Source organism: Oryctolagus cuniculus, chromosome 19, assembly GCF_964237555.1.
Source record: "Oryctolagus cuniculus chromosome 19, mOryCun1.1, whole genome shotgun sequence".
Lineage (NCBI taxonomy): Eukaryota > Metazoa > Chordata > Mammalia > Lagomorpha > Leporidae > Oryctolagus > Oryctolagus cuniculus.
The window spans coordinates 39746473-39772908 of NC_091450.1; the positions used below are offsets into that span (position 1 = coordinate 39746473).

The 26436-nt window shown below is 57.8% G+C and overlaps 1 protein-coding gene across 5 annotated transcripts; it reads right to left on the reverse strand.

Annotated features, from left to right (window-relative positions):
• Positions 1–11793: 11793 nt before the first annotated feature.
• On the reverse strand, positions 11794–26348 carry LOC100343106 (RB-associated KRAB zinc finger protein). 5 transcript variants are annotated; one of them, XM_070064345.1, is made up of 8 exons: positions 26274–26348; positions 25993–26055; positions 25671–25710; positions 23480–23606; positions 23299–23394; positions 12456–20405; positions 12209–12362; positions 11794–12121 (listed from the first exon to the last, which is right to left on the reverse strand). In XM_070064345.1, exons 3-6 carry the CDS (start codon positions 25683–25685, stop codon positions 18697–18699), a joined length of 1947 nt encoding a protein of 648 aa, XP_069920446.1. In that variant the 5' UTR covers positions 25686–25710; positions 25993–26055; positions 26274–26348; the 3' UTR covers positions 11794–12121; positions 12209–12362; positions 12456–18696. The 5 variants fall into 5 exon arrangements, with proteins under 5 accessions (XP_069920446.1, XP_069920448.1, XP_008249477.1 ...); XM_070064347.1 differs by having other exon boundaries at positions 25989–26055; positions 26274–26336; XM_008251255.4 differs by lacking the exon at positions 25993–26055 and having other exon boundaries at positions 26274–26343.
• Between the last annotated feature and the right edge of the window lie 88 nt (positions 26349–26436).

The following is a 26436-nucleotide window of genomic DNA, read 5'->3' on the forward strand; positions in this document are numbered from 1 at the left end:
GCTCCTGGCTCCTGGCTTTGGATCTGTGCAGCTCTGGCCATTGTGGCCAATTGGGGAGTGAACTGGCGGATGGAAGACCTCTCTCTCTCTCTCTCTCTCTCTCTCTCTCTTTGCCTCTCCTCTCCCTGTGTAACTCTTTCAAATAAATAAATAAATCTTTCAAAAACAAATGAGTTTCAGACAGAAACCTCCCCATCAAGTGCCAACAGTGTAAAAATGCCGCGGCACCGCGGCTCACTAGGCTAATCCTCCGCCTTGCGGCACCGGCACACCGGGTTCTAGTCCCAGTCAGGGCGCCGGATTCTGTCCCGGTTACCCCTCTTCCAGGCCAGCTCTCTGCTGTGGCCCGGGAGTGCAGTGGAGGATGGCCCAAGTCCTTGGGCCCTGCACCCCATGGGAGACCAGGAGAAGCACCTGGCTCCTGCCTTCGGATCAGCGTGGTGCGCTGGCCGCGGCAGCCATTGGAGGGTGAACCAACGGCAAAGGGAGACCTTTCTCTCTGTCTCTCTCTCTCACTGCCCACTCTGCCTGTCAAAAAAAAAAAAAATATAGGGTAACTAGAAAAGCCTTTAAGGACCAAACATTATCCCCACAGGAAGTTATAGCTAATGGACCGGGAAATACGTACTGGACCACAGGCAAAAAAAGACAATTACAACTCTCACGAGGGATCAACTAACGTTTCTGTAAACTCAGGTGGAAACACGTACGGGACCAGGATCACCACCGCGCCCCAACCCGGACCCCTCAGCCGTCACCAGCTTCGTATAAACCATTACTGCCCTCGGATGGATTCCTCACAAGTACTGGGCGTTCCGCGAGTGTTCTGGACGACGGTCCTACCGCAGACGTTGACTGCGACACCACCGACACTGACACTGACTTAAATAATAACTACCTCCAGCACAGGACGCCAGCTTGCCTGTCCAACCCCGTAAAACCAGTTTCAAGGTTCATCAACACCGTCCTCCTTACGGTGCACCTAACCTGCCTGATTTTTACCACTGCCATCCTGTTTGGACGTTCTACTTCTTGTGGACAGCACATAGACAGCAGCGACTGGCAGACAAAGCTCATCACCAACGACACCTTCTGTTTGATTGAAGCCTTCAAAGAATCACAACCAATGGGAATGAATACCCAGACTGTAATCTCAACACACCCGTACTGATAGATGATAGAGCCACAGAGCCCAGACGGCGTTACACAGATTCCAGCCATCACCCTTCACATCAGATCAATTCCTGATCAGATACCAACCCAAGAATGTACAGAGCCAAGAGTGTATGGAAACAGATGAACAGATACAGATGCAATCCTTATGGATCAAACAGATAGCAATGATACAAACCAAGACACAGACGAAAACTATGATCAATGACAAAACTGACACTGAAGATTTAGTCCAGAAGAATATCTATGCACTAATAACTTCCTCGAGGACCTATTCCCACAATTAAGTGTTCACCAGCTCACTGATTTACACCAACTTGTGGCACAGTTAGTGAGGAAACCTGTGGACAAGATGATGGAGACGCAGTGTAATGGAAAACTAGTCAATCCCTTCGCCCTTGGCCCTGCCTTTCCGTCTACACTCCTAACTTCTGCTCAGGCCGCCGCACCTCCAACCGTAATACCTCACCCCATGGCAAAAGTCACAGGCTGGACCTACTTAGACAACACTACTCACGTGGCCGGACACTTTGATCATCTACAGCATCCCAAAAATATCTGCTACGGCATGAATAGCTTCTATGCCAAATATGTCTTCCGCTTCCATGTAAGCAAAAAATGTTCATACAGCCAGTGCGAAGAACACTACAAAGCAGATAAAAGACATAGTGTCTGGCACTCTACACATTTCCATATAACAAATGACCCACTGGTGGTAACTTCAGCCGACCCACATAGATGTCAAGAATCAGAAATATGGAGACAACTTACAGCATCCAGAGCGACATACCCGTCCTACGGGCAGCTATTAGGACGTGACGCAATATGAATATTACAGGGAAATGAAACCCACGGAAGTGCCACACAGATAGCCAGACTCTAGAAAGACATCATGGAGACCGATCGACAAGATACAGTGACACAACATGGCCAGTTCCATCGCCAAAACGCCATGAACTTGAAGTTCTCTCAGCCTGGAAGCAATTCTGGTACCAACCAGAGGTGGGGCACAACGAGGACTATGAGGACTATCCAATATCAGAACATAAACCAAGAGGAGGAAGAGGAGGAATCTACTCCTTCCACCCCTCCAACAACAGAGAACGTCAAGGTCCAAGGATGCCGGCGACACACCCTAGATTCACACACCAGGATCCCAACAGACCTGAAACCATTCCTGCACAGCCTTCCACGCCCACAAGATGTCAGAACAATGCACACAATGTGAACACCACAATCTCGTGTGTGGTAGATTTTCCAAACCTGCCACATTATGGAAAACTTAATATAAAAAATCATAGTAACAGCTGGGGCCTGACAGTAGCAAATATCTCACAGCCAGTGTAGAAGACTCATGGCAAATTACCGCACCAGGAACCGAATTTTGGACACACCCATTGGCACTAACGGAAACCATCCCACAAATCAGCAAACAAAGCTGTATTACGGACTAGATGCTAAGCAAATATATTAATGTACACAGATCACTGATGCCTGCTTTTTGGGGCTGGGTATACCAGGAATCATTAATAATCACCAGAACACCACAGATTGGATGCCATCCACTGCTGTTACTTGTTTCACAAACGAACATCCAATTGACAAAGATTCATAGCTGTAATCTCCAATATGTTAAATAGACAAACTACTTTGGACAAAACAATAAAATGGATTAACAAACACAGTATATATACAATCAAAGATAATAACATAGCTCTAAGTTACAAAATTGCAAAAAAATCACTAATTTTACATTTAATTCAACAAGACTTTGGAGAGCCAACTCCTCATATGTAGAACAACTAGAAATTAATATTAATAGTTTCACAGTCTTCTGGTTCCATAGGACAAGGGATCGATTCATCAAGGCTACAAAACCGAATTCTAAAACAGATGGGTTAAGCAGACTAGATACGTTTGGAAGATCATTCCCCGTTACAGATTCACTGACCGTCCATGGAGCCAGATCAGGTTACCAGACAGACACAGAGTGCCGACCACAAGGTAACTTCTTCGTCTGCGATGATACACTACATCAGAACTTACCCACGCTGGCCCTTCACATCCCACTGGATATAAAACCACACCCAGCCAAGTGCAGAAATGGATCATCTGTTACAACACGTGAAACTAACATCAAAGACTACAAAATCCCAAAGGTTCAGACAAGACACGTACAGCTAGTAAAATGTTCAGCCGAGAACCAAATCTCTCCTTGCAAACATACGATATCATCTAGAACACACAGATAACAAGGACTTGGACTTTTGGATAACACAGGGACAATGATTCCAAAGTTTCCTAACACAGGACATTTCAACACCACCATATTCCTTCCCGCTCCTACTGCCCCGTTATGGAAAATGGACATTGATGGACATGATGATCAAAGAAACTTCTCAGCCACACATTATCAGTAGGACATTGGCAAAGCTCCACCACCAAACGATTCGGATCTTCCCAATCTCCTTCGGAAAGTGTGATGTTAAACAGGGATCACGCACTACGGAAAGAGGCGACTTGAATTCAACACATACGTTAGTACTAAATGCACATTACAAACCAGACCACATAGCAACTCGATCGTCGGAGAATCACCAGTGATACCTCCCGGCTTCAACATTCCACTCACAGTCATCATGAATCCAAGTAACCAAAATAAAAACACCCTTTCCACTAAAGACATTAATCCTACAGGAAAACATAAATTACTGCCAAGAAGGACTCATAACTACCCCAATTCTACCACAAAAATTTAACAAACCACAAAGGCGATTCCTGGGAACCCACTAATGGCTCACCACAGGAGGCCTGGCTCTCGGAGAAATAGCAAATACGGCAAAAATTGAAGAAATCAGAACAGAGATACCGAAAGTCACAAAGGCACAACACGATCAAACAGTAGCAATCAGTGCACTATCCACTTCACTGGGCACAGTAACAACATTAATCAATAATCTGGAAACACAACACGAAATGCGCAGAGATGCTGTTAAGACGATGTGTGAAAACCAAGAGAAGATGAATGAAAAAAAAATCAATGCACGATGAACCATTGGGCACAGACCACCAGCCTACAATTACAACACCTCATGGACCAAGCAACCGGAGAAATTACGCAAATTTGCAGAACGGGAACAGCAGGACGTCAACGCCACAATTTCCGGCAAAAATAATACCAACCAACCAATCAGCATTGACAGCAAATGTATACGAGCCTTCCATGCGTGCCAAGTTCCCGTGAATAACCAATCTGAAATTTCCACTATCCTCACGTCAAGAAAAATAAGAGGACCAGCAGGCAGTCTAGGGACAGAACAGCTGTGGCCGTCCATACAAGAACACTAGAACATACTGAACCTGACCATATGTTTGACCTGCTCCAATACAAGAACTCCAAGCAAGTAAGGTCAACACAGGTCAACTTATAATAAGTTCAACCCTTTTTTTTTTTTTTTGTAATCAAAATCATTTTATCCTGATCGGGTCCGAGTACATCAAACAAATCGTTAAGCTGAGTTAGATAATTATGTTACGTATGCCCGGCTGACTTAAATGCGATGGGTCTACAGGACGTCTGTGTACAAGGTGTAGGGTTGTTACAGCAATTACAAGCGTGCTGTAGGATGTGTTGCCATACTGGACCAGGTATCCACACGGGCCTTGCTAGGTGGGTAACTTGCTGAACTGTTAAACTGCTAACTGATGAGCCAGCAAAAGCAGCTATGAGGTAGTTGGCTCAGACAAGGTGGTACCGCACTCCTTCAGCCCACACAATGTGTGAAACCCTGAGTCCAGGGGATGGACCGTAAGGAGCCGAATTAAACAGCTTCACCATCACATTAACAAGAAATAACGCAGGAGCTAAGCTGACCGCAGGAGATCCGCGTGCACCTGGTAAGAACCACCCGTGGCCTGCACACAGAACACCGAGGGGCCTATTTGCCAAAACTCAGGGGGGCCCTTGCCGAGTCTGACACGCTGTCTCTCTCTGTCACGTTGGCGCCAGATGTTGCTGTGGATTTGTCTGAGAGGAGGAGCGTGATGGGGCCAAGAGGCGCTGAGTCACCCCGGGAGTCCGGTGAAAGCAGGCCAGAGGCGAGCAGCCCGCAGACTCATTTATTTCAGCTGCTACAGCTGCTTATATAGCCAAGGCAGCCAATCCGGTCAAGGGGCAGTCTATGCCCTAACCAATCACAGCCTGTTGCCAGGCGGTTTCCGAAGCCATCCAATCACAGCCTGTTGCCAGGCAGGCTCCATTGTCATGTGGTTTCTGAAGCCGTCCAATCACAGCCTGTTGCCAGGCAGTTTCCGTTGCAAGCAGCCATATCCGCATGGCCTTCTCATTCCACCACACCCCGCTGGGGGCCGCATCGGCCCTACGCTGACCACCAGAAGTGCAAATAAACTGCAGGCTGGAGAGGCCCGGGGGGCTCTGCACAGACTCTCCTGAGAGAGCAGCGGAGCAAAAGCCCAGGGTGACCCCCGCACTCAGACCTCCCCGGGAGAGTTCCCCCAGCCAGCCCAGCACCTGCCCGACGCCCAGGCTCTGCTCCCGCTGCCTGCCTCCTTCGGCTCAGAGGCACCACCCGTGCGGACTGGGAGCATCCGCCCTCTGGGGCTTGCCCGGAGGAGCACCGGAGGGACCGTGGGAACTGTGGCTTAGGATCATCTCAGCTCCGGCCTTTGCGGTCCTTTGGGAGTGAACCAGCGGGTGGAAGACTTTCTCTCTCTCTGGCTCTACTTCTCCCTGTAACTCTTTCAAATAAATAAAATAAATCTTGGGGCCAGCACAATAGCACACTAGGTTAATCCTCCACCTGCGGCGCCAGCATCCCATATGGGCGCCCAGTTCTAGTCCCAGTTGCTCCTCTTCCAGTCCAGCTCTCTGCTGTGGCCCGGGAGTGCAGTGGAGGATGGCCCAAGTGCTTGGGCCCTGCACCCCATGGGAGACCAGGAGGGAGCACCTGGCTCCTGGCTTCGGATCGTCGCAGTGCACCGGCCGTAATGACCATTTGGGGGGTGAACCAACGGAAAAGGAAGACCTTCCTCTCCCTCTAACTCTACCTGTCAAATAAAAATAAATAAATAAAATCTTAAAAAAGAGAGAGAGACAGGTCTGCTCTCGCCATGCTGACTCAACACAGTACTGGAGTTCTCAGCGCAATCAGGCAAGGAAAGGATGGGCCCCTGGATTGCAAAGAAGTCGCAGTGTCTCTACTTGCAGATGACACGACTTCCTACGCAGGAAAACCTCAGCACTGCACCCAAACACTGTTGGAACTGATACATTCAGTAGATCTGCAGCATACAAATTAACGCACAAAAAAGCAGTAGCATTATAGAAGTTTCTTATTTGAAAGGCAGAGAGAGAGAGAGAGAGAGAGAGAGAGATGTTATCCATCTGGGGGTTCACTCCCAGTATGCCCACAACAAGCCTGGGTGGGTCAAGTCCAAGCCAGGAGCCAGGCTCACCTGAGTCTCCCGCACAGGTGGAGCCACCATCTGCCATCTGCCGTCTTCCCGGCCGCAGCTGGCTCAGAAGAGGAGGAGCCAGGACTCAAACACGGTGAAACGCTACACGGCCGTGTGCCACAGCGCCTTCCGCGGCATCAGTGTTTTCGTAGACCAATAGCAAACTTGCTGGGCAAGCCATCAAGAGAGCAATGCCCTGGGGCCAGCCTTGTGGCCTGATAGATTAAGCCTCCGCCTGCAGCGCCGGCATCCCATATGGGCACCGGATCTAGTCCCGGCTGCTCCACCTCCAATCCAGCTCCCTGCTAATGCGCCTGGGAAGGCAGCAGAGGATGGCCCAAGTGCTTGGGCCCCTGCACCCACGTGGGAGACCCAGAGGAAGCTCCCGGCTCTGGCCTCGTCCAGCCCTGGCCATTGGAGCCATTTGGGGAGTGAACCAGCAGATGCAAGATCTCTGTTTCTCTGTGTAACTATTGCACATAAATAAATCTTCAAAACAAACAAACAAGAAAGAAAGGAGTCCCATTCTCAACAGCAATAAACGAACATTAATCAAGTGCCCAGGGGTGTAAAAGGCAGAACAGATGAGAGACTCGACACAAACACTGACACTAGCTCTCACAGAGAAGCCAGTTCATGTTTGTGGAAGGGAAGAATTAGCATCGCTACGACGTCCCCGCTACCCAAAGTGAGCTGCAGAGTCAAGGCGGCCCTCAGCCGATCCGTGAGATTCTGTCACAGAATCAAACAGCTGCAAGATCCAAGCGGAACCCAAAGAGCCGCTCACCAGCCAGAGCGACCCTGAGCGAGGACGGCACAGCTGGAGGCGTCACAGCGCCCAGCTTCAGAACACACCACCAGCTGCGGTCACCCCACAGCGCGGCACCAGAGCCCCACGGGGCCAGCGCAGAGCCCAGAAACCCCCCCAGGAAAGGGCAGGGGAACCCGGATCCGCAGACCCCGCTCCCTCCCGCACAGAAAACTCAATGCAGAACGGATCCAAGGCCTAAATGGAAGACCCCAAACCATGAAAGTACTAGAAGAAAATGTGGTGGGGCCGGCGCCGTGGCTCACTAGGCTAACTCTCCACCTAGCGGCGCCAGCACACCGGGTTCTAGTCCCGGTTGGGGCACCAGTTCTGTCCCAGTTGCTCCTCTTCCAGGCCAGCTCTCTGCTGTGGCCAGGGAGTGCAGAGGAGGACGGCCCAAGTGCTTGGGCCCTACACCCACAAGGGGGACCAGGAGGAAGCACCTGGCTCCTGCCTTCGGATCAGCACTGTGCGCCAGCCATAGCAGCCATTTGGGAGGTGAACCAATGGAAGGAAGACCTTTCTCTGTCTCTCTCACTAACTCTGCCTCCAAAAAAAAAAAAAAAAAAAAGCAAAAAAACACCATGATGGAAACACGTCAAGACATTAATCCAGATGAAGACTTGTGGGCGTAAAACCCCGAAAGCCAGGGAACAAACAAACGGGATTCTAGCAAAAACAAAACAAAACAAAACAAAAAAACAACTCTCATATAGCAAAGGACAAAGAAACAACACACAGAATGAGAGACAACACTTGCACACTATTCATGTGACAAAGGACTAACACCTTGAATATATAAGGAACTCAAGCCAACAGAAAAACAATTTGAAAAAAGCTGGCACATGATCATTCAAATGGCCAATAAATATATGAAAAAATGGTCGAAGTTATTTATCACCAGGGAAACTCAGTCAATACCGCAATGAGATATCATCTCATCCCAGTTACAAGGGCTCTGACCCAGGGGCTGGTGCTGTAGCATAGTAGGCTAAGCCTCCACATCCCATATGGGCGCCAGTTCTAGTCCCTGCTCCTCCACTTCCAATCCAGCTCTCTGCTATGGCCTGGGAAAGCAGTGGAAGATGGCCCAGGTGCTTAGGCCCCTGCACTCACATGGGAGACCTGGAGGAGGCTCCTGGCTCCTGGCTTTGGTGCCGCCCAGGCCCAGCCATTATGGCTATTTGGGGAGTGAACCAGTGGATGGAAAAATCCTTCTCTCCTTCTCTCTGTATCTCCGCCTTTCAAATAAATAAATAGATATTTAAAAAAAAAAAAGGCAAAGAAAGGCTATGACCCAAAACAGCAAGTGCTGGTGAGCACACCGAGGACCAGAGCTCTCCAACACTGCTGATGGGAATCCGGATTACGGCAGCCGTCATGGGACATGCCACCGAGGATCCTCCACAGCTAGAAATGGAACTGCCCTGCGACCCGGCAGCCCCACTTCTGGGATACATTCAAAGGCAATGGAACCATCAAAACTACACCTGCACTCCCGGGTGAGTGGCAGTGCCAGTCCCAAGAGCCAGGACATAGGACCAGCCACCAAAGCCTCCACTGACGGAGCACACAGCTGTGGGACATGCGTGGAGATTTACGCTGCCCTGAGAAAGAAATCCCATCACCTGCAGCAGTGTGGACGTAACTGCAGGACATCGTGTCAGGTGACACAAGCCAGGCACAGACTAATACCCCACGTTCTCATTCCTGGAGGCGTAAAGCAAGTCGGTTCACGGTCCAGGGAACAGTGGTTACTGGAGACGAGGAAGGGGAGGCAGGGAGGGAGAGGGGCGAGGCGACGGGCACAGATGGGGGCATTCGTTCTGGTGCTCTTCAAGATATTTGATAGGCAGAGTTACAGAGAGAGGGAGAAACAGAGAGAGAGGCCCTCCGTCTGCTGGTTCGCTCCCCAGATGGCCGCAATGGCTGGAGCAGAGCCGATCTGAAGCCAGGAGCCAGGGACACTAACCGGCATCCGCAGGGATGCTGGTGCCACAGGCAGGGGCGTAACCTACCACGCCGCAGTGACGGCCCCTGGTTCTGGTGCTCTGTAACACCACACGATACACACAGCCCCACAACAACGTATATTTCGAAACAACTGCAGCCCACAGTGTGCCCACAGAGACTCCCCGATTGGACCATTACGTTACAGTAACTGTGCCCCCTAAGTGGGTACACCTCCTGTGGGGAACTCCCTGGTGATGCCTCCCTCCTCTCCCTGGGGACACAGGCAGGCGTCCTGGACAGTGGAGCAGGACACCGACTAGGAGGCTGGTACAACACCCGTGTGCCAGGGGTGCAGAGGGCCCCGAGCCCAGTCCTGCCACATAGGGTGGGCGTCCGCCTGTTGGCAGAAGGAGCTGCCCTGTTTGAGTGGGTGATTCCATCAGCCTGATGTCACTGAGGCCACCAAAGAGCAGTCTGAGCTTGGCTCTGGCTCCAGGGACAGGGACAGGGACAGGGTAGCCGCCCGTCTCCTCCAGCCGTGGGTCCTGCTGCCCGGGCACCCTGCTCTGCCAGCAGCCACCACAGCCCACATGCTCACCATGAGGTCCGTCCAGTCCACCGTCACCAGCTCTACTGTGGTGCAGCTCAGCCCCCACCCATTCCTCTACGTCCCTGCCTGCGCCTTGTCCACCACCTCACCTGCCCAAGGCCATGGCCCCCGGGGTCAGTGCCTCTGGCCCCACCTAGGGTGACAGACAGCAACCCTTGCAGGTTGGGGGTCCCCAACAACCCAATGCCTGTGGTCCGGGGGCTCCATCTCCGAACAGAGCTGCCCGATTGATCCATTTCTCCCTTTGCTGTCGAGCTGGGTGCCCCCAGCTGGGAGCCAGCCACCACTCACACTGTGAGTGCCAGCTTCCACACAGTCAGCCTCCCGCACTCTGGGGCCCGCCTCCCACCAGCAGAAGCCACTGTGGAAAAGCTGGGGTCCCAGGGCAGGAGCATAGCTCACATGGCGGACCCCCAACCCCACCCCTGCACCCTGGTTCTGAAAGCCACTGGCCAGGACCTTCCAGTATGGGGAAAGGCCAGGCGACCCGAGGCCACGGGGAGTCCGTCCTTGGCGCACCCCGGAACCCAGGCGAACGAGCTGTCCGTGTGGCGCAGCCTGGCCCCAGACCTGGGCACGCCCCAGGCTCTGAGCAGCCACCGGGAGTCCCTTGTCTGACCCACGTCCAGCTTCCGTGGACAGGCCGCCTCTGCCTAGGCAAACTCACATGGGAGACTTGGATGGAATTCCTGGTTCTTGGCTTCTGCTGGGCTGACACGCGCTTGCCGATGGACATTGGGGCTACTTCTCCACTTTGTCATTCCGAGTTCCTGACCAGGCCTGCAGGGGCCTGTGCCGACACTTCCCTCCCGGAAGCTCCCAGGGGTGAGGTGCCTGTGGCAGGTCCCACGAGTTGTAAAGCAGGCTCGTTATTTTAGTCGATCCTGGGGTGGGCAATATGATGCCGCACTGGGGGTAAGGCCCACGTGGGAAACCCGTGTCCTGGGTTCGAGGGCCTGCTCCCTTCGAATGCACCCTGGGAGGACAGTGGTCACGGCTTGCACAGGTGGGTCCCAGCCACTCGCGTGGGAGACACAGGAGGAGTTCCGGGCTCCTGGCTTCCGCCTCGCCTGCCCCTGGCTGTTGCAGAGATTTGGAAGGTGAACCAGGGAGTGGATGGGAAAATCTCTTGCTCTCTTTCAAATAAAAATAAATCTAGGGGCTGGTGCTGCGCGTAACATGTCAAGCTGCTGCCTGCAGTGCCAGCCTCCTGGCTGCTCCACTTCCGACCCAGCTTTCTGCTGTGGCCTGGGAGAGCAGCGGAAGATGGCCCAGGTCCTTGGGACCCTGCACCTGTGTGGGAGACCCAGAAAAAGCTCCTGGCTCCTGATCAGCCCAGCTCTGACCACTGCAGCCATTTGGGGAGTGAACCAGTGGATGGAAGACCTCTCTCTCTCTCTCTCTCTCTCTCTGCCTTTTTGTAGCTCTTTCAAATAAATAAATCTTTTTTAGAAAAATAAATTTGACACAGTGGCATGGGCAGGAGGCTCAGGTGGGGAGGGGGCAGGGGAGAGCAGGGAGGCTCTGGCTGAGTCCAACCCCCCACCCCCCCACTGCCCTCTGAGGTCAGAGGGGCCAGGGCCCAGGCTGCAGCGTCTGGGGGTGACAAGGGCACGAGCAGTGCTGGGGATGTCCCACAGGGGCTTGGGGGACCGAGCCAGTGCTCAGCAGACAGAGCCGGTGCCTGGATGGGAACTCGGCGACCAGGGGGCAACGTCGGGGGCCTCAGGGCCAGGCCCACGGCTGGGGGCGCCCAGCAGACAGCACCGCCAGCTCTAAAGAAATAACTTTATTTCCGAAGGGCGCGGGGGTGGGGTCTGGCGAGGGCACACCTGTCCCCTGCCAGGGCGGCGGCGTCCACCCCACCCCTGCGGCAGAGCGGGTGGGCCAGGGAAGTAAGAGAAGCGGGTCTTGGGAGCGGGATGGGGGTAGACCCGGGCGTCCCCGCCTCGGGCGAGGGTCCCAGGAGCCTGTCGCGGTGGCCGAGGGTCTCCATGGCGCTCAGGGCGCGCCGCCGCCTCACGAGCCTGGGAGACAGCCGGAGCCCGGGGCCGGGTGTGCTTCAGCCGGCAGCCCTCGGTTGCCGCCGGCCGGGGCTCCTTCTGCCGAGAGACCGGTGCGGCTTCGTCCCCGCGGGAAAGGCGGCCCCCGGCCCCTGGACTCCCCCGCCCGTCTTCTGCGTCCCTGACCTCCGTGCCCCCCCAGGGGCTGCAGGCCCGGGAGGCGGTCCCGCGAGGCGGCGTCCAGCAGCGGGGCGGCCTGCGCCGAAGGGCCGCGGGCGGCCGAGAGCAGCAGCAGCAGCAGCAGCACGAGCGGGGGCACCATGGCCGGCGGGGGGCGCGGCTGGCGAGGAGGGTGCGGTCAGAGGCCCCGCTCAGCCCCCCACCCTCTCGATCGCGCCCCCGCCAGCCGCCTGGCCCGCCCGCCCGTCCTCACTTCCGAGCCGCCCCACAGCCCGCTCAACGGCTTCTGGCTCCCCAGGGACGGTTGGATTCAGACGGTTGCGGCCCCGGGAGCTGCCCGGGAACTGGACCGCTAACTCCGAGAGCTCGGCCACGCCCCCTCTGGCCACGCCCCCGCTCCCGAGCCACGCCCCGCGCACTGTTACGTCTCAACGAACCCCTAGCGCAATGGCCACGCCCTGAGCACAGGCCACGCCCACCAGGGGGGACGCTCCAGTCATAGACCACGCCCCCCCTCCGCGGAAAGGGCCACGCCTTGTCGAGCCAGGCCCTGCGGCCCCGGCCCCGCCTGGCCCGGTTGCAGCACCCACGCGCACCTCAGCCCACGGAGACTTGGGGTGCCCGGCTCCCACGTGCTCCCTGCCCTCGGCCAGGGCGCCTTGCTCATCGGCCACGGGCTGACCCATTCCACTCTAACCTCATCACCGCTTTTCTCTTATTTCTACGGAACACCATCCATACTCTTCCTGCGAGGGTGTTTGCTCAGTACCGAGCGTCTGCTTTGCGGTTTCTTCGTTTAGCTGCTGTTTTTGGCGGGAAGACGCGGGGTTGATCGGGCCTGCGGCCGCTGGACAATCTGCTTCAGAGCGGGTTCCCCCACATCCCGCCTCCCGAGAGAGGCAGAGACAGCTCCCATTTGCTGCTCCACTCTCCGAGACTCTGTGATGGCTGGGGTGGGAGCCAGGGCCTAAGCCAGGAGCTGGGAACCGATCAGGACCCCCGGGGGTGGCAGGAGCTGTCACCGCTGCCTGCACAGCCAGAGGCCAGAGTCGGCAGCTGGGGCGGGGCTGGCAGCCGGGTTCTCTGACAGGTGTGGGTGGCCCCGCCCCGCCCCATGTGATCACCCAGAAAACCTTCGAGATCCTTTGCTGTAGACTTAGCTTTTGCAGCCAGGACCCTCCCAGCCCAGGACCCCCCCAGCCCAGGACCCCCCCAGCCCAGGACCCCAGTCAATGAGGGGAAACAGAATCAGAAGGGATGTTTTCAAAGTTTTTTCCTAATGCCCTTTGAGAACTCTGCGAAGTCCCCTCCCTGGGGGGCCGCGCTCCTGTGCCACTGGGCCACCCGGGGCCAGGTGTGGAGGGCAGGCGGCCCTGGGGAGCCCCACAGGACAGTCACATGGTGTCCTCCCGGCCCGGTCCAGCAGGGGCAGCGGTCTGACGGGGGTCTGTCTTCCCTCCTGTGAAAGGACCGCTTCCACAGCGGGACGAGGGACTGCCTCTGCCATCTTTGTGGCCTCCCGCATCCCAGCCCGAGGGACCACTGACGTCCCGCCCAGGTGCTGCTCTGAGGGCTGGGTTTCCCCGTGCCTGGGCGGCCTGGGGATGGAACGAGGCAGGAACGTGGGGATCGCCTAGCCTGGGACACACGAGTCTTGCATCAGCATCTGGCCATGGTTAGAAGGCATCACTAAGTTGTATGGACTCCTCGTGGAGCCGTGGTAAATGGGGGAGGGGGGAGTGGAGGGTGGCCAGCAGCCAAGGTCACCACGACCTGAGCTGGCCCTTGATGCTGGTGAAGGAATCGCCCTTGGCTGTGAGCTCGGTGGCTGTACCCCAGGAGCCAGGAGAACACAAAGCTACAGCCCATGGAATCCCACCTCCCTCCTCCCCCACCTGCTGGCCCCGCGGCACCGATCACCCTTCAAGCCGAGCCACCGAGCAAAGCGACAATGGAGGGCATGTGGCACCTGTGCCGTCACAGCTGCACCTGGTCTTTGCTGCACGCCGGAAGCTCAGCGCCAACCCCCCCACCCGGTTCTTTACCAAGTTGGAGTTACCTGTTCTTTTCCCCACCCACGTTTGTGCTGTGGAAATTTGACCTTGCTGAAAGGCCTAGCTGAGCACTTTTAAAATACAATTTTGCTCCAAACCAAACTCGCCGTGTTTTCTTTGCCACCTACAGTTAGCGCATCCTGAGCGGAGAAAGCGGAGAAGCGCCGAGCAGACGGGAAACATTGCCCGTCCGCTTCTTTACTCATGAGGCAGCTCAGAGCCGCTCGTCTGCGCCCAAGAGCGGGATGGTGGGACGTGGCGCCGGGGCCAACCTCCTCCAGCACAGGACGTTAAATGGACATCCTGTGGCATATGAGGACCCGGTGTAGGAAGTCGCTCACTGTGCTGTGAAGGGGCTGTGTCTCCTGCACACAACCACGAGCTCGAGGGGGCACGTCCATGTCCACGTCCACGTCCACCACCAGCACGGCCGGGTGCCAGGCAGTTAGCTGTTCCTAAGCTTTTTATGACACGCAGGCAAGGAACACATTAGGGGCTCAGCTCAGCACGCGGGTGGCTACCAGCACCAGCACTAGCTGGGCTGCACTTGGGCCATCCTTACACACACGTACGCACACGCGGTCACACGGCGCTCCCCATCCTGCTTCCTGTTGCTGACAGCAGCAGCACCGCGCAGAGTTCATTCTCCTGGCTGTATGACACTCTAAAAATTCACCTTTTTTCTTCCTTCTCCCGTGCACGCCCTAGCCTAGTCCTGGATTTTGCAGCTTCCTGCTCTGAGTGTCCTGGTGTTTCCCGTGGTGGACACACGCGTGCATCTCCACTACATCTGGGCATACACGGGCTCAGCTCCCCGGACAGTTTTCTTGTTGGGCAGTCCCAGCCATGCCGTTGGATCTTGTTGCTTAAACCCTTGCCAAACTCGATGCTCGGTTACTCAGCTTAACTCTATCAGAGGATGGGTAGAACTGAAACACTGCCTTCAATCGGGAGTCCCCCAATCACTGATATCCTTTGTTGTGAAGGGGATAGCCAACTCCATTGCCCATGCCCCCTCCTTGTTGATTGGCAGGTGTTGTTCATGTACCACAGGCCAGAGGCCAGAAAACTATTGGCTGCATGCAAAATGCAGACTGCCACCTGTGCCTAGGCGCCAGCCACCGCGGGCGACAGCGGGGCTTCCCTGCTCGCGCACTGCAGCGAGCGGCTTTTGCCCCACGACAGCCAAAGCTGAGCCCTGCGGCACACGGAGCCCCCAGTACGGACCATCCAGCCCTCACCAAGCAGTCGTCTACACTGAACGCTGCAGCCACGTCCATGAACTGCAAGTCTCCTCCCCTTCAGTGGGTTCCTGTTACATTCGATTGTTTTATGGTTCAGGGCTCTGCAGGCCTGGTTCAAGCAGCCTGTCCACAGGGGTTACAGAGCTTCCTAACGCTCCTTTGTTTTCTGTATCTGCGTTCGGCTGACTTCCCCACTAACTTAAGCAGCTCCATTACAAAGCCCACTTATCACAAACAGCACTGTTTCGCTCCCGCACTTGCTGACTGCACACACGGGGCTCTCCCGGGGACCCCTATTCTGTCCCACGCTCGTGTACCTTCCCACCACTGCCACAGCCTACTGATGGCCTTACCACGTGTCTGAGAACGCAAACTCTGTGGCTGTGTCCGTTCTACAAGAACATCGCTCCTCTTTGGAATGTTGAGACGAGTTTTAGGATTAGCTTGTAAATTCCCATTAAAGGATTCAGTGGGATCTTGAGATTGCATGGATTATATCGATTAATCCAGGGGAAAACGACATTTTAGCTAGCCCTCTGCTTTGTAATTTTTCTGGATACAGTTCCTAGAAATATTTTCTTCCCAGACACTTGAGGATGTTTGTAAATGTTATTGCTCTGAAAAAGTCACATCTCCTATTTTTTGTTTTTGCTGATTAAAAAAAAAAAAAAAAGGTTGCAGAGTGGCCGTGTGTGCAGGCATCTGCTAAATTCACGCACCAAGTCTCATTCTCTGTGTAGTCCTCAGAATAGGCTACCGCCAAAGGGTGTCCGATGCAAAGACTTTCCTCTCTCCCAGTCTCGTGCCCTTTGTCTTCCTGGCCGTCCTTCGGCTCCGTGCCGCACCCAGTGAGCCGAGCAGGTTGGCCTTGCCTGTGTCGTCTCTGGGGGATCACTCTCAACACTCCATTAATTCGACACTGTTCGTGCGGCTTGCTGCTCTGTGATTAATAAGGAGTTCCCTGTCATTTTTCAAGCTCATAAAAGGACTTCATTTTGCCACACAAACTTCCTGCCCATTGGACTTCTTTTCTCTCCATAGCTTATCTATGACCGACTTTTGAGTATTTAACTGCCCATGCATTCGCGGGGTTAAGACCCCTCTGATCCCTGCTTTGTCCTTTTCTAGAACAAACCTGTTTTGTTTTGGCCAGGATTGGGTCAAGGCCATCACAGACAAGCTGCAGTCATGTCGCCTTGTCCAGTTTCAGTTATGTGTGGTCAACTGTGCTGTGGTACAGTGGGTGAAGCCTCTACGTGCAATGCCAGTCTCCCACATGGGTCCCAGTTCGAGTCCCAGTTGCTCCACTTCCGATCCAGCTTCCTACTGACTTGACTGAGAACGCAGCAGAAGACCCCTGCACCCACCTGGGAGACCAGGAAGAAGCCCCTGGCTCCTGGCCCTGGCCTGACCCAGCCCTGGCTGATGTAGCCATTTAGGGAGTGAACCAGTGGATGGAAGATTGGTCTCTCACCTTCTCTTTCTGCTTTTCAAATACATCAATCTTTTTTAAATATAGAACTTAAAAACAAAACTGCACACCCTTCTGAGTAGCAGGGTGAAGCTGGGCCCACCCCACCAGGGGCATGAAGCCTCAGGGGCGCGGCATGTCCACGCTACGCCTGCTGCCTACCTACCAGCCACAGGGGCGCCATCTTGGTCATCAGATGGACCATGGAGGCTCTGTACAAGTACAGTCCAGTGGCTGGCGCTGGGGTGCAGCGGGTAAAGCCACAGACTGCAGTATCAGCATCCCATACGGGTGCTCCATCTCCCATCCAGCTCCCTGCTAATGCACCTGGAAAAGCACCAGTGACGGCCCAAGTCCCTCGGCCCCTGCAGCCATGTGAGACTGGAAGCAGCTCCTAGCTTCGGCTTGGCACACCCTAGCTGTTGTGAGCACTTGGGGACAAACCAGTGGATGGATGATCTCTCTGCCTCTCATTCTCTAATTCTACCTTTCAACTAAGTCAACCTTGGGGAAAAAAAGAAAGCTCAGTACCACCCATGGCTCAGGCGTCCCTCAGGGGTGTGGGATGTGCCCCACCAGGGTAAGGCAGGCGACGATTGCATTTGCAGGAAGACTGGAACTGGGGATACCGCCTGGGCCTCGTCGTGATTCACCAGCTCTGTGTTGTGAGAAGAAATGGTCAGTGTCCAAGCTCTCCCGGCAGGAACTGAGAAGCGAGGCGCAGAGTCTTCTAGAAACGGACTAGTGCGTTCCAAAATACCGGGGAGAAGGGGCAAAGAACAGAATAGCTTGGCATTTATAGAAAATAAAACTGCGCGTGACATCTCCAAGTTGTGTAATGCTGGCACTTTGTAGGCTCAAGCCTACGGTTTAAAAACAAGCGTGGGTGAGAGTTGGGGGCAGCTTGGAGAGTGTAAATAGTACACCTGTTCTCTTTCATCGAAACAGACGTACACAATTCCAAATTATGCTGTTTATCAAAATAGTATTTTTAACTTTTTAAAAATCTGTTTTTTGCTCAGGTGAAGTTTACACTTCACAGAAACCACTGCCTCGACTGATAAGTCATCCACTCAAAATCCACTTGGCACCTTCCTACCTAGACAATTATGTTTCACTATTTATCAACCCCTACCTCAGCACGAACCCGTTAGTGCCTGTTGCCCCCAGCAGTCGAGCAAGAATACTGCCTCTCCACAAATCACTCGAACCCTAACTTGCAGCGAATTGCATAGTTACAGTGAGACTGCACTCAAGGACGTGGGAAGGGCCGTAACCACCCAGCGCCCCACGGCTTCGGAACAAAGGCTTAGTGACCGTGACAGCTCTGCGCTCCCCTGTGCCTGTCCCACGTCATGTCAGAAATATGGCTTTTAGCATGAACGTGGCCCAGACAATATCCTCTGCACATTCATCAAACGGACAGACCTGGCCTGGAGTCCCTGATACAGAAATACAATCGGAATCCAAAATAAATATTAAATATCTATAGATCTTCTTTCCTGTATAAACTGTCTCGTGTCCAGCGAGCCGAGGCATTCGCGGCGCGCTCTGTGCAAGGCCGGACCAAGGCGAACCCGGCTCGCGGACACTGCTCCCCCGGGGACCCTGCTGGACGTCACGTCCCACTGCGTTCTCCGTGCAAGGCCGGACCGAGGGAAACCCAGTGCAGGGCGCCACTCCCCCGGGACCCGGACCCTGCTGGACCCCGCGTGGGTGCCGCCTTCACAGGCCTCCCGCGGCAAGCCCGCTCGCACTCCCGCGCCCGTGGATCCGCCGATGGCTGTTGAAGGCAGAGCGGTGGTGGAACCGCTTCCCGCACTCGCCGCACGCGTAGGGCTTCTCGCCCGAGTGCGTGCGGTAGTGCACGGTGAGGTAGGACTTCTGCGAGAAGACCTTGCCGCACGCGCTGCACTCGTACGGCTTCTCGCCCGAGTGGCTGCGGTAGTGCACCGTGAGGTTGGACATGCGAGAGAAGACCTTGCCGCAGGCGCTGCACGCGTACGGCTTCTCGCCCGAGTGGATGCGGTGGTGGATGGTGAGGTAGGACTTCTGCGAGAAGAACTTGCCGCACTGGTGGCACTCGAAGGGCTTCTCGCCCGTGTGCACGCGCTGGTGCCGGAAGAGCGAGGAGTTGTGCGAGAAGCTCTTGCCGCACTCGCGGCACCCGTACGGCTTCTCCTCCACGCGCGCCCCGCGGAGCGCGCCGCCGCACGCCGGCTCGGAGCAGGGCCGCCCGCACGCGCCGCACTCGGGCGCCCGGCCCTCGGCGTGCAGCTTCTGGTGCCTGAGGAAGGCCGAGCTCAGGTTGAAGGTCTTGCCGCACTCGGCGCACGCGTACGGCTTCTCCTCCAGGTGGCTGCGGTAGTGGATGGTGAGGTAGGACACGCGCGAGAAGCGCTTGCCGCACTCGCTGCACGTGTACGGCTTCTCGCCCGTGTGCGTGCGCTGGTGCGTGATGAGCGTGGACTTGCGGTAGTAGGCCTTGCCGCACTGCTCGCACTGGTACAGCTTCTCGCCCGTGTGCGTGCGCTGGTGGTCGCTGAGCGCCGACCTGCGGGAGAAGGACTTGCCGCACTCGCCGCACGGGTAGGGCCGCTCCCCCGAGTGGTTGCGCAGGTGCAGCGTGAGGTGCGTCTTCTGGCAGAAGGTCCTGCCGCACTGGCTGCAGGCGTAGGGCTTCTCCCCTGAGTGCGTGCGCAGGTGCTGCGTGAGGTGCAGCTTCTGGCAGAAGGTCCTGCCGCACTCCGCGCACTTGTAGGGCTTCTCCTGCAGGTGCGACCGGCGGTGCACCGTGAGCGTGCCCTTCTGGCTGAAGCGCTTGCCGCACACGCCGCACGCGTACGGCTTCTCGCCCGTGTGCGCCCGCTGGTGGATGATGAACTTGGACTTCTTGCAGAAGGACTTCCCGCACTCGGCGCACTCGAAGGGCTTCCCCTCTGCCGGCGCCCGCGGGAACGCGCCGAAGCCGCGCACGCCGAGCAGGTCCGCGCCGGCGCCGGCGCCGCCCCACGCGCCCACCTTCTCCACCGCGCACGCCCTCCCGTGCGTCAGGAACACGGCGTCACCGTCCAGGGCTCCCAAGTACTCGAAGGGCTTCTCCAAGAGGCCAGCTGCCTGCAGGACGCGGTCGTCCTCGGGCGCACTGGCGGCCCAGGGCGCGCCGCCGCCGGCACATGCACTCTCACGGCCCTCGCATGCGCCCGAGCGCGCTCCCGCATAGCGGCCATCACTGCTGATTAATTCCGAAGCAGACGTGAAGTCCTCTCCGCAGGAGACACGCTCGCGGCCCGCCACACTCGAGGGGGCCGGGTCGCTGCTTCCGCCGGGAGCCCCGCCAGCCGCGTTCTCCGCCTCTCTGGGCAGCCGCGCGCTGCGGGCGCCCCCCGCCGCTCGGACTCTCTCTGCCGGGGCACCAGCCTTCCAGGCCTCTTCTACAAAGAAAAAAATGAAATGACCTCGTGAGCCTGGAAGCACGCACGCCGAGGGCAGACCCAGGTGAGGCCAGGCTCCGCCGGCACGGAGAGGCTGGGCCGAGACCCGGCAGCAGGGGAAGGGGGACGCGAACTCGCACCGCACACAAACACCCTTGTTAACAGACAGGCGCAGGAGTGTGCGGAGGAGGGAGGTACGGCTCACTGCGCTGCAAAGCCTGCTGAAACGCACGGGCATCTTCCTGGATGTCCTGGGGGCCTCTCACAGGTCACCTCCACCAGGGCCAGGCAGCTCTGCGGGCCACGCCTACAGCAAGGGCTCCCCCCCACCCCCAGCCCAGACCTTCCCACAGTCCTGGTCTCCCTCTGGGCGTAAACCCAACTGCAGGCCCCTCGTCCTCCTGCTCAGACCCTCGCCCACGCCCCCGGGGGAGAGAAACAGGCGCACACACACACACACACACACACACAACGGAGAAGCAGAGCAGACCGGGCGATGCACAGGGCCAGGTGGTGGAGGGGCGGCGGCCATATTTCGTGCTGGGGCCGGCCGGTTCTGCAGCTCCCACCTGCACCAGGTCGCCCGGCGTCTAGGAGCCTGAAGGCGGGGCAGCTCCAGCACTCTTCACGGCTTCCCCACGCCACGGCACCACCCGTCTGCAGTGGGTCCCAGGGAAGAACCAGCTACAGTGTGGATGCCCATTCGCTGACCGCACGAGACTTTCCACTCCGAAATGACACCTCCTACACCCAGCCCGAGCCCATCACAGCGCCCTCACTCACCTTCAACACCAAGAGCACCGCCCTGCCGGGAGCTATCAAACACCCAGCGCCGCCCCCGCGACCTGAGCCTCTCCCACCTGGACCCTGGGTCACCGCCCGCTGCTCGCACCCACTGACCCCCAGTGCAATGCCGGCGGTGCCGACACGTGGGACCACCAGCACAAGCAGGATGCTCACAGTACTGCCCTCGCAGACCTGGACCACTGGCCCTGGAAGCTGACAGCCAGCCTTGCTGACGGGCGGCTTTGCACCGCTGAGCAACCTTCCCGGGTCCCCGACACTCTCCCCTCCACTCCAGCACGGCTCTAACACATGGGGGTATAACACACATTAGGCACAAATGCCCAGGGAGGGTGACTGCGCCAGGCCCTCATCTCCCGACTGACCCACGCGCCAGGAAGGTTCCTGCCCGCCCCAAGTCTCTCCGAGTACACGCGAGAACAGCAGCTCCCCTCACGAACCACACAGGTGCTCGGGGCTCCCAGCTCTCCCCGTCCCTGTCCCTCACCCCAAGGCTCGCCACCCGTGCCTCCTCGGCAGAGAACACGGCCGTCTCCGCTGAGCTGGCTCCCCGGTGACAAGCCCACAGCAGCCCGCCCCATTCCACTCCGCCGGATCACAGAGGAGTCTCGGCGCGGAGCCCCGCCCTGGCCCCGCAGTCACCGGGCAGACAGGGACAGAGGCGGTGGACAGTGAGGGCAACAGCCGGGAGCAGACACTTCCGCGCTCAAGTAGAAAGGCCAAGGTTCTGAAGATCTGTTACACGGGAATCTATTACACGCTGGAACACGGGCGAGGTGGTGAGTTACGTGTGTTTATTTTAAATTTTCCTTTAGGTTTTTCTTGGAGAGGCACCGACCAGAGACCTCCCATGTACTGGCTCACTCCCCAAACGCCTCCAACAGCCAAAGCCAGGAGCCCCGAACACCCAGGGCTCCCCCAAGGGCGGCAGGGACCCCAGAACCTGAGCCACCTCCTGCTGCCTCCTGGGAGCTCCTTCACAAGTGAGCGGCCAGGACGGGAACCGGGCACCCCGGTGTGTGACACGAGTGTCGCAAGCGACAACGTGACTGCTGTGTCACACGCCAGCTCCAGCTGCACTTTTTTTTTTTTTAACCACATTTTAAGCCAAACAACTGGATGAAAGGGCAGGAGGGGGGCACGTGCTCCCTGGGCACCCAAAGTGCACACGAAGCAGGGGCGGTGATCACCCAGGGGGACCAGAGGGAGGGGGACGCGAGCCTGAGGAAACAGGGGCCTCGTCGCCAGGCCTGGAAGCCACAGAACAGTCGGGCTCATCGTGGCCACAGCAGGCCACCGAGCACCAAACCTGGCAGTGTGCAGACCGGAGTCTCACACCGATGGCAGGAGAGGGAGATCACGTGGACAACCTGTGAGGCCTTCACACAGACACAATCTGGGAGGAGACCGGCACAGGCGGATGCGGGGAGACGGCAGGCCCACAGGCACCGAGAGAGACACGGGAGCGGGCCGTCCCCGTGCCGCCACCAAACAGCCCGCAGACCACAGGCGAGAGGGGTGGGGGTGCTCTGAAGTCCGCAGCAAGCCCCCGGCGGTTCAGCCACCGCCTGCCACGCCAGCATCCCCTATCCGAGCAACGGTTCGAGTCCCGGCTGCTCTGCTGCGGATCCGGCTCCTGCCGATGCAGCTCGGAAGACAGCACACGCCTCAAGAGCGTGGCCCTGCCACCCTGTGGGAGGCCCGGACGGAGTTCCTGGCTCCTCATGCTGGCCTGATCCAGCCATCTGGGGAGTGAACCAGGAGCTGGAAGATTTCTGTCTTTCCCTCCCTTTTAAACAAAATAGGGGCCGCTGCTGTGGCACAGCGAGTTTACGCCCTGGCCTGAAGCACCAGCATCCCATATGGGCGCGGGTTCGAGATCCAGGTGCTCCACTTCCGATCTAGCTCTCTGCTATGGCTGAAAACAAAGCAAGTCTCTGGCAACAGCATGAACAGGTCAAGGACTGAACGGGTCCCCGGCACTGCTAAGAACGGAAAATCCCCACCGCTGTAAACTGCGGAGGGACGTGGGAAGGCATGGCCCAGGCGTCCCGCTTGTCCCTCCAGCCCAAGCACCCCAGGGACTCACCAGCACGGCTCCGACACGGCAGCTCGCCTTCCGGCACCCACGGCTCCTCCCCCTGCTCCAACTTCACGATCACGCGTGGTTTGGAGATGTCACCGCCTGTTTGCGAGAAGCGGAGGCCTTGGGTCAGGGTGCCTAAGACGGCGCTGCCCTCCACCCACACAGTCCCCGGCCGCATCCTCACCCACGGCCACGAGGTGGCTGTAGTTCTCCAGCATCACCTCCCGGTACGTCCGCCTCTGCGCCGGCTCCAGCTGCCGCCACTCCTCCTGCGTGAAGCCCACGGCCACGTCCTTGAACGACACCGGCCCCTGCAATGGCACCGAGGTGGGAAGCGGGGGATGGGGAGAGGTGCATGGGGACAGGACGTGGCCACGCTCGGTGGGTGGGCAGCCGTCCACACTGTCCCGATTCGTGTTACAGAGGGCGAAGGGGAACAGGCACCCTGCCAGCAAGAACTCCGCCTCGGCGCTCTTCCCGGTGCCGGACACAGACGGACAAAGCCGCCGGCGCTCCAGCCTGGTGACCGGACAGAAGCTGCGAGCCGGGCAGAGTCCGACGGGAACGCCCGCAGGTGGTAGTGCAGTGACGTGCAGGGGGGAAATGTGTTCAGGGAGACATGAGTCTGCCGGCAGACCAGCCTCACAGACTCGGGTAACCTAACTCCCGGCAGAGGAGCCGCGGGTTCCCCAGTGCCAAGGCTGGAAGGCGACGCCAAGGCCCCCGGCCACCACCCTGGCCATGGCACCACAGCCTGGCACACAGGAGGTGCACAACTGGAACCTCTGTGATGAGGGTGCCCGCAGGAAGCACCTGTCCAGGACAAGCAGTAGACAAGGTGGGGAGCCAGGACACAGGTGCACCCAGGCTGCACCAGGACATGCAGTCAACGGCATCCGTATTGGACATGGGCTTTTTTTTAAAAAAAAAAAAAAAAAAGCTTTTATTTATTTATTTGTGATGCAGAGTTCAAGAGAAAAGGGGGAGGAGAGAGGGAGAGAGAGGGAGAGAGAGGGAGAGAGAGGGAGAGAGAGGGAGAGAGAGGGGGAGAGAGGGGGAGAGAGGGGGAGAGAGGGGGAGGAAGAGAAAGGGAGAAAGAGGGGAAGAGAGGGAGGGAGAGGGAGGGGGAGGGAGGGGGAGGGAGGGGGAGGGAGGGGGAGGGAAAGAGGGAGGGGGAGAGAATGAGGTCTTTCACCCGCTGGTTCACTCCCTAAATGGCCACAACAGCCGGAGCTGTGCCGATCTGAAGCCAGGACCTTCCTCTGGGTCTCCCACGCAGGTGCAGAGCCAAGCGCTTGGCCATCTTCTACTGCTTTCCTGGGCCATCTGCTCCTAGTTTTGGCCGGGCCCCACCCTGGGTGTCACAGGCACATGGAGGGTGTGAACGCAGGGATGGGAGCTCGCTCGCTCGCTTCAAACACATCAAATAAATGAATAAATGTAAATTTAAAAGGAGACACATAGAGATGGGTTTCCTTCAAAGTCAAGAAGCTCCCTGAACCCCACAGGAACGTGAGACCAGCAGGGGTCAGAGCAGGTCCCTGAGGTGCCGGAAGACCCGCGCTCAGCTGACCACAGCCGAATCACCAGTCCAGGGAAGCGCAAGAACCGAGGCCGAGAGCCGGAACACGGGCAAGCCGCGGGAGGACGCCCCTTCAGGTCACCTGCCGTGCAGCCCAAGCACACAGCCAACACGGTCACTGTGGCCTGGGAAGACAGTAGAAGATGGCCCAAGTCCTTGGGCCCCTGCACCCACATGGGAGACCCAAAGAGGCTCCTGGCTCCTGGATCGGTGCAGCTCCAGCCGTTACAGCCAACTGGGGAGTGAACCAGCAGGTGGAAGACTTCTCTCTGTCTCTACCTCTAACTTTTTCAAAAAAATAAATAAAATTTTTTAAAAAAAGGTAAACATTAAAAAAAAGTCTGCTTAGATCACGGTATTTCAGTCCCTGAAAATTCTCTGCGCCGGCTTCTCCGGGGCCGCAGGCTCTGTGTCACACAACGCAGAGCCACGTGTGACAAGGACACACCGTCTGTCGCTGTTCAAGACCATCAGCTATTCCAGCGGCTGCGGCCAACAGAGGCGTCCGAGCCCTGGACGTCTTGTTACAGCTGACCAAGAGCAACAGCGCCCCTTCCCGCGGCCAACGCTCGCGCGGGACTGTGGTTGCCCATCGGAGGCAGGGCTGCAGCCCGGGCCCTAAGGCACCGCCCCACCCACGTCCACGTCCACGCCCCCGCCCCTGCACCCGCCCTGACCAAGCTCCCCAGCCCCCGGGAGCTGCATTTTTAAGTGATGCTGTCTTTGTAAACCAGGGCGCCCTATAGCACCCACAACGACGCACGCCAAGACACGCAGGAAGTGGGCGGCTCACCTGCGCCGTGTTCATCTTGCGCAGCTTGCAGCCGGTGAGCCTGGGGGAGGAGAGGCCGGCGCTGAGCTCAGGGGTCATGCACAGGCAGCCCTCTCCCGCCCAGAGAGGGGAAGCCGCACCGGGAGACGCACAGACCCTCACCATCGGGCGCGAACCCACACGGACTTTCCCAAACAGGTGCAAACGTTAAATACGAGTGGCAAAGGCGGTGCTGCCCGGCCCACGGGCCCTCCACCCGGCACCAGGCAGGTGCAGGTGCAGGTGCAGCCCGCCCCGGAAGCGACCCCCCCCCCGGCCCCGGGACCCCCGCGCCCTCACCTACCCCGCCGGGGGCTCCGCGGGCGGGCGCTGTCGTCGCAGGCGCGCTGCGGGGCCCGGTCTGAGCCTACGGGACAAATTCGAGCGGGGCGTCGCTCCCGGGGCCCAACCTGCCTCTCCTGGGTGCACCGTCCCGCGGGGCCTCGGGCTCCCGGGTCCCGCCGCCCCTTTGCCCGCCCGGCCCCGCGGGCTCCAGGGCTCGCGCTCCGAGGTGCCCGCCGCAGCCTCCGCCCCGCGCCCGCCCGGCCAGCCCCCCACCCCGCAGGCTCGGCGACTGTCGCCCACCGGAGGCCAAACTGAGCAGCAGTGCGAGAAGCGACTCAGGGACGGACAGGAAGCGAGGGCAGCGCGGCGGCGGCGCGCATGCGTGGACACGCACACGGCGGGAGGGGGGCTGCGCGTGCGCAGGAGGTCACCGGAAGCTGCCTCCCTGGGCCCGCCCCCGGGT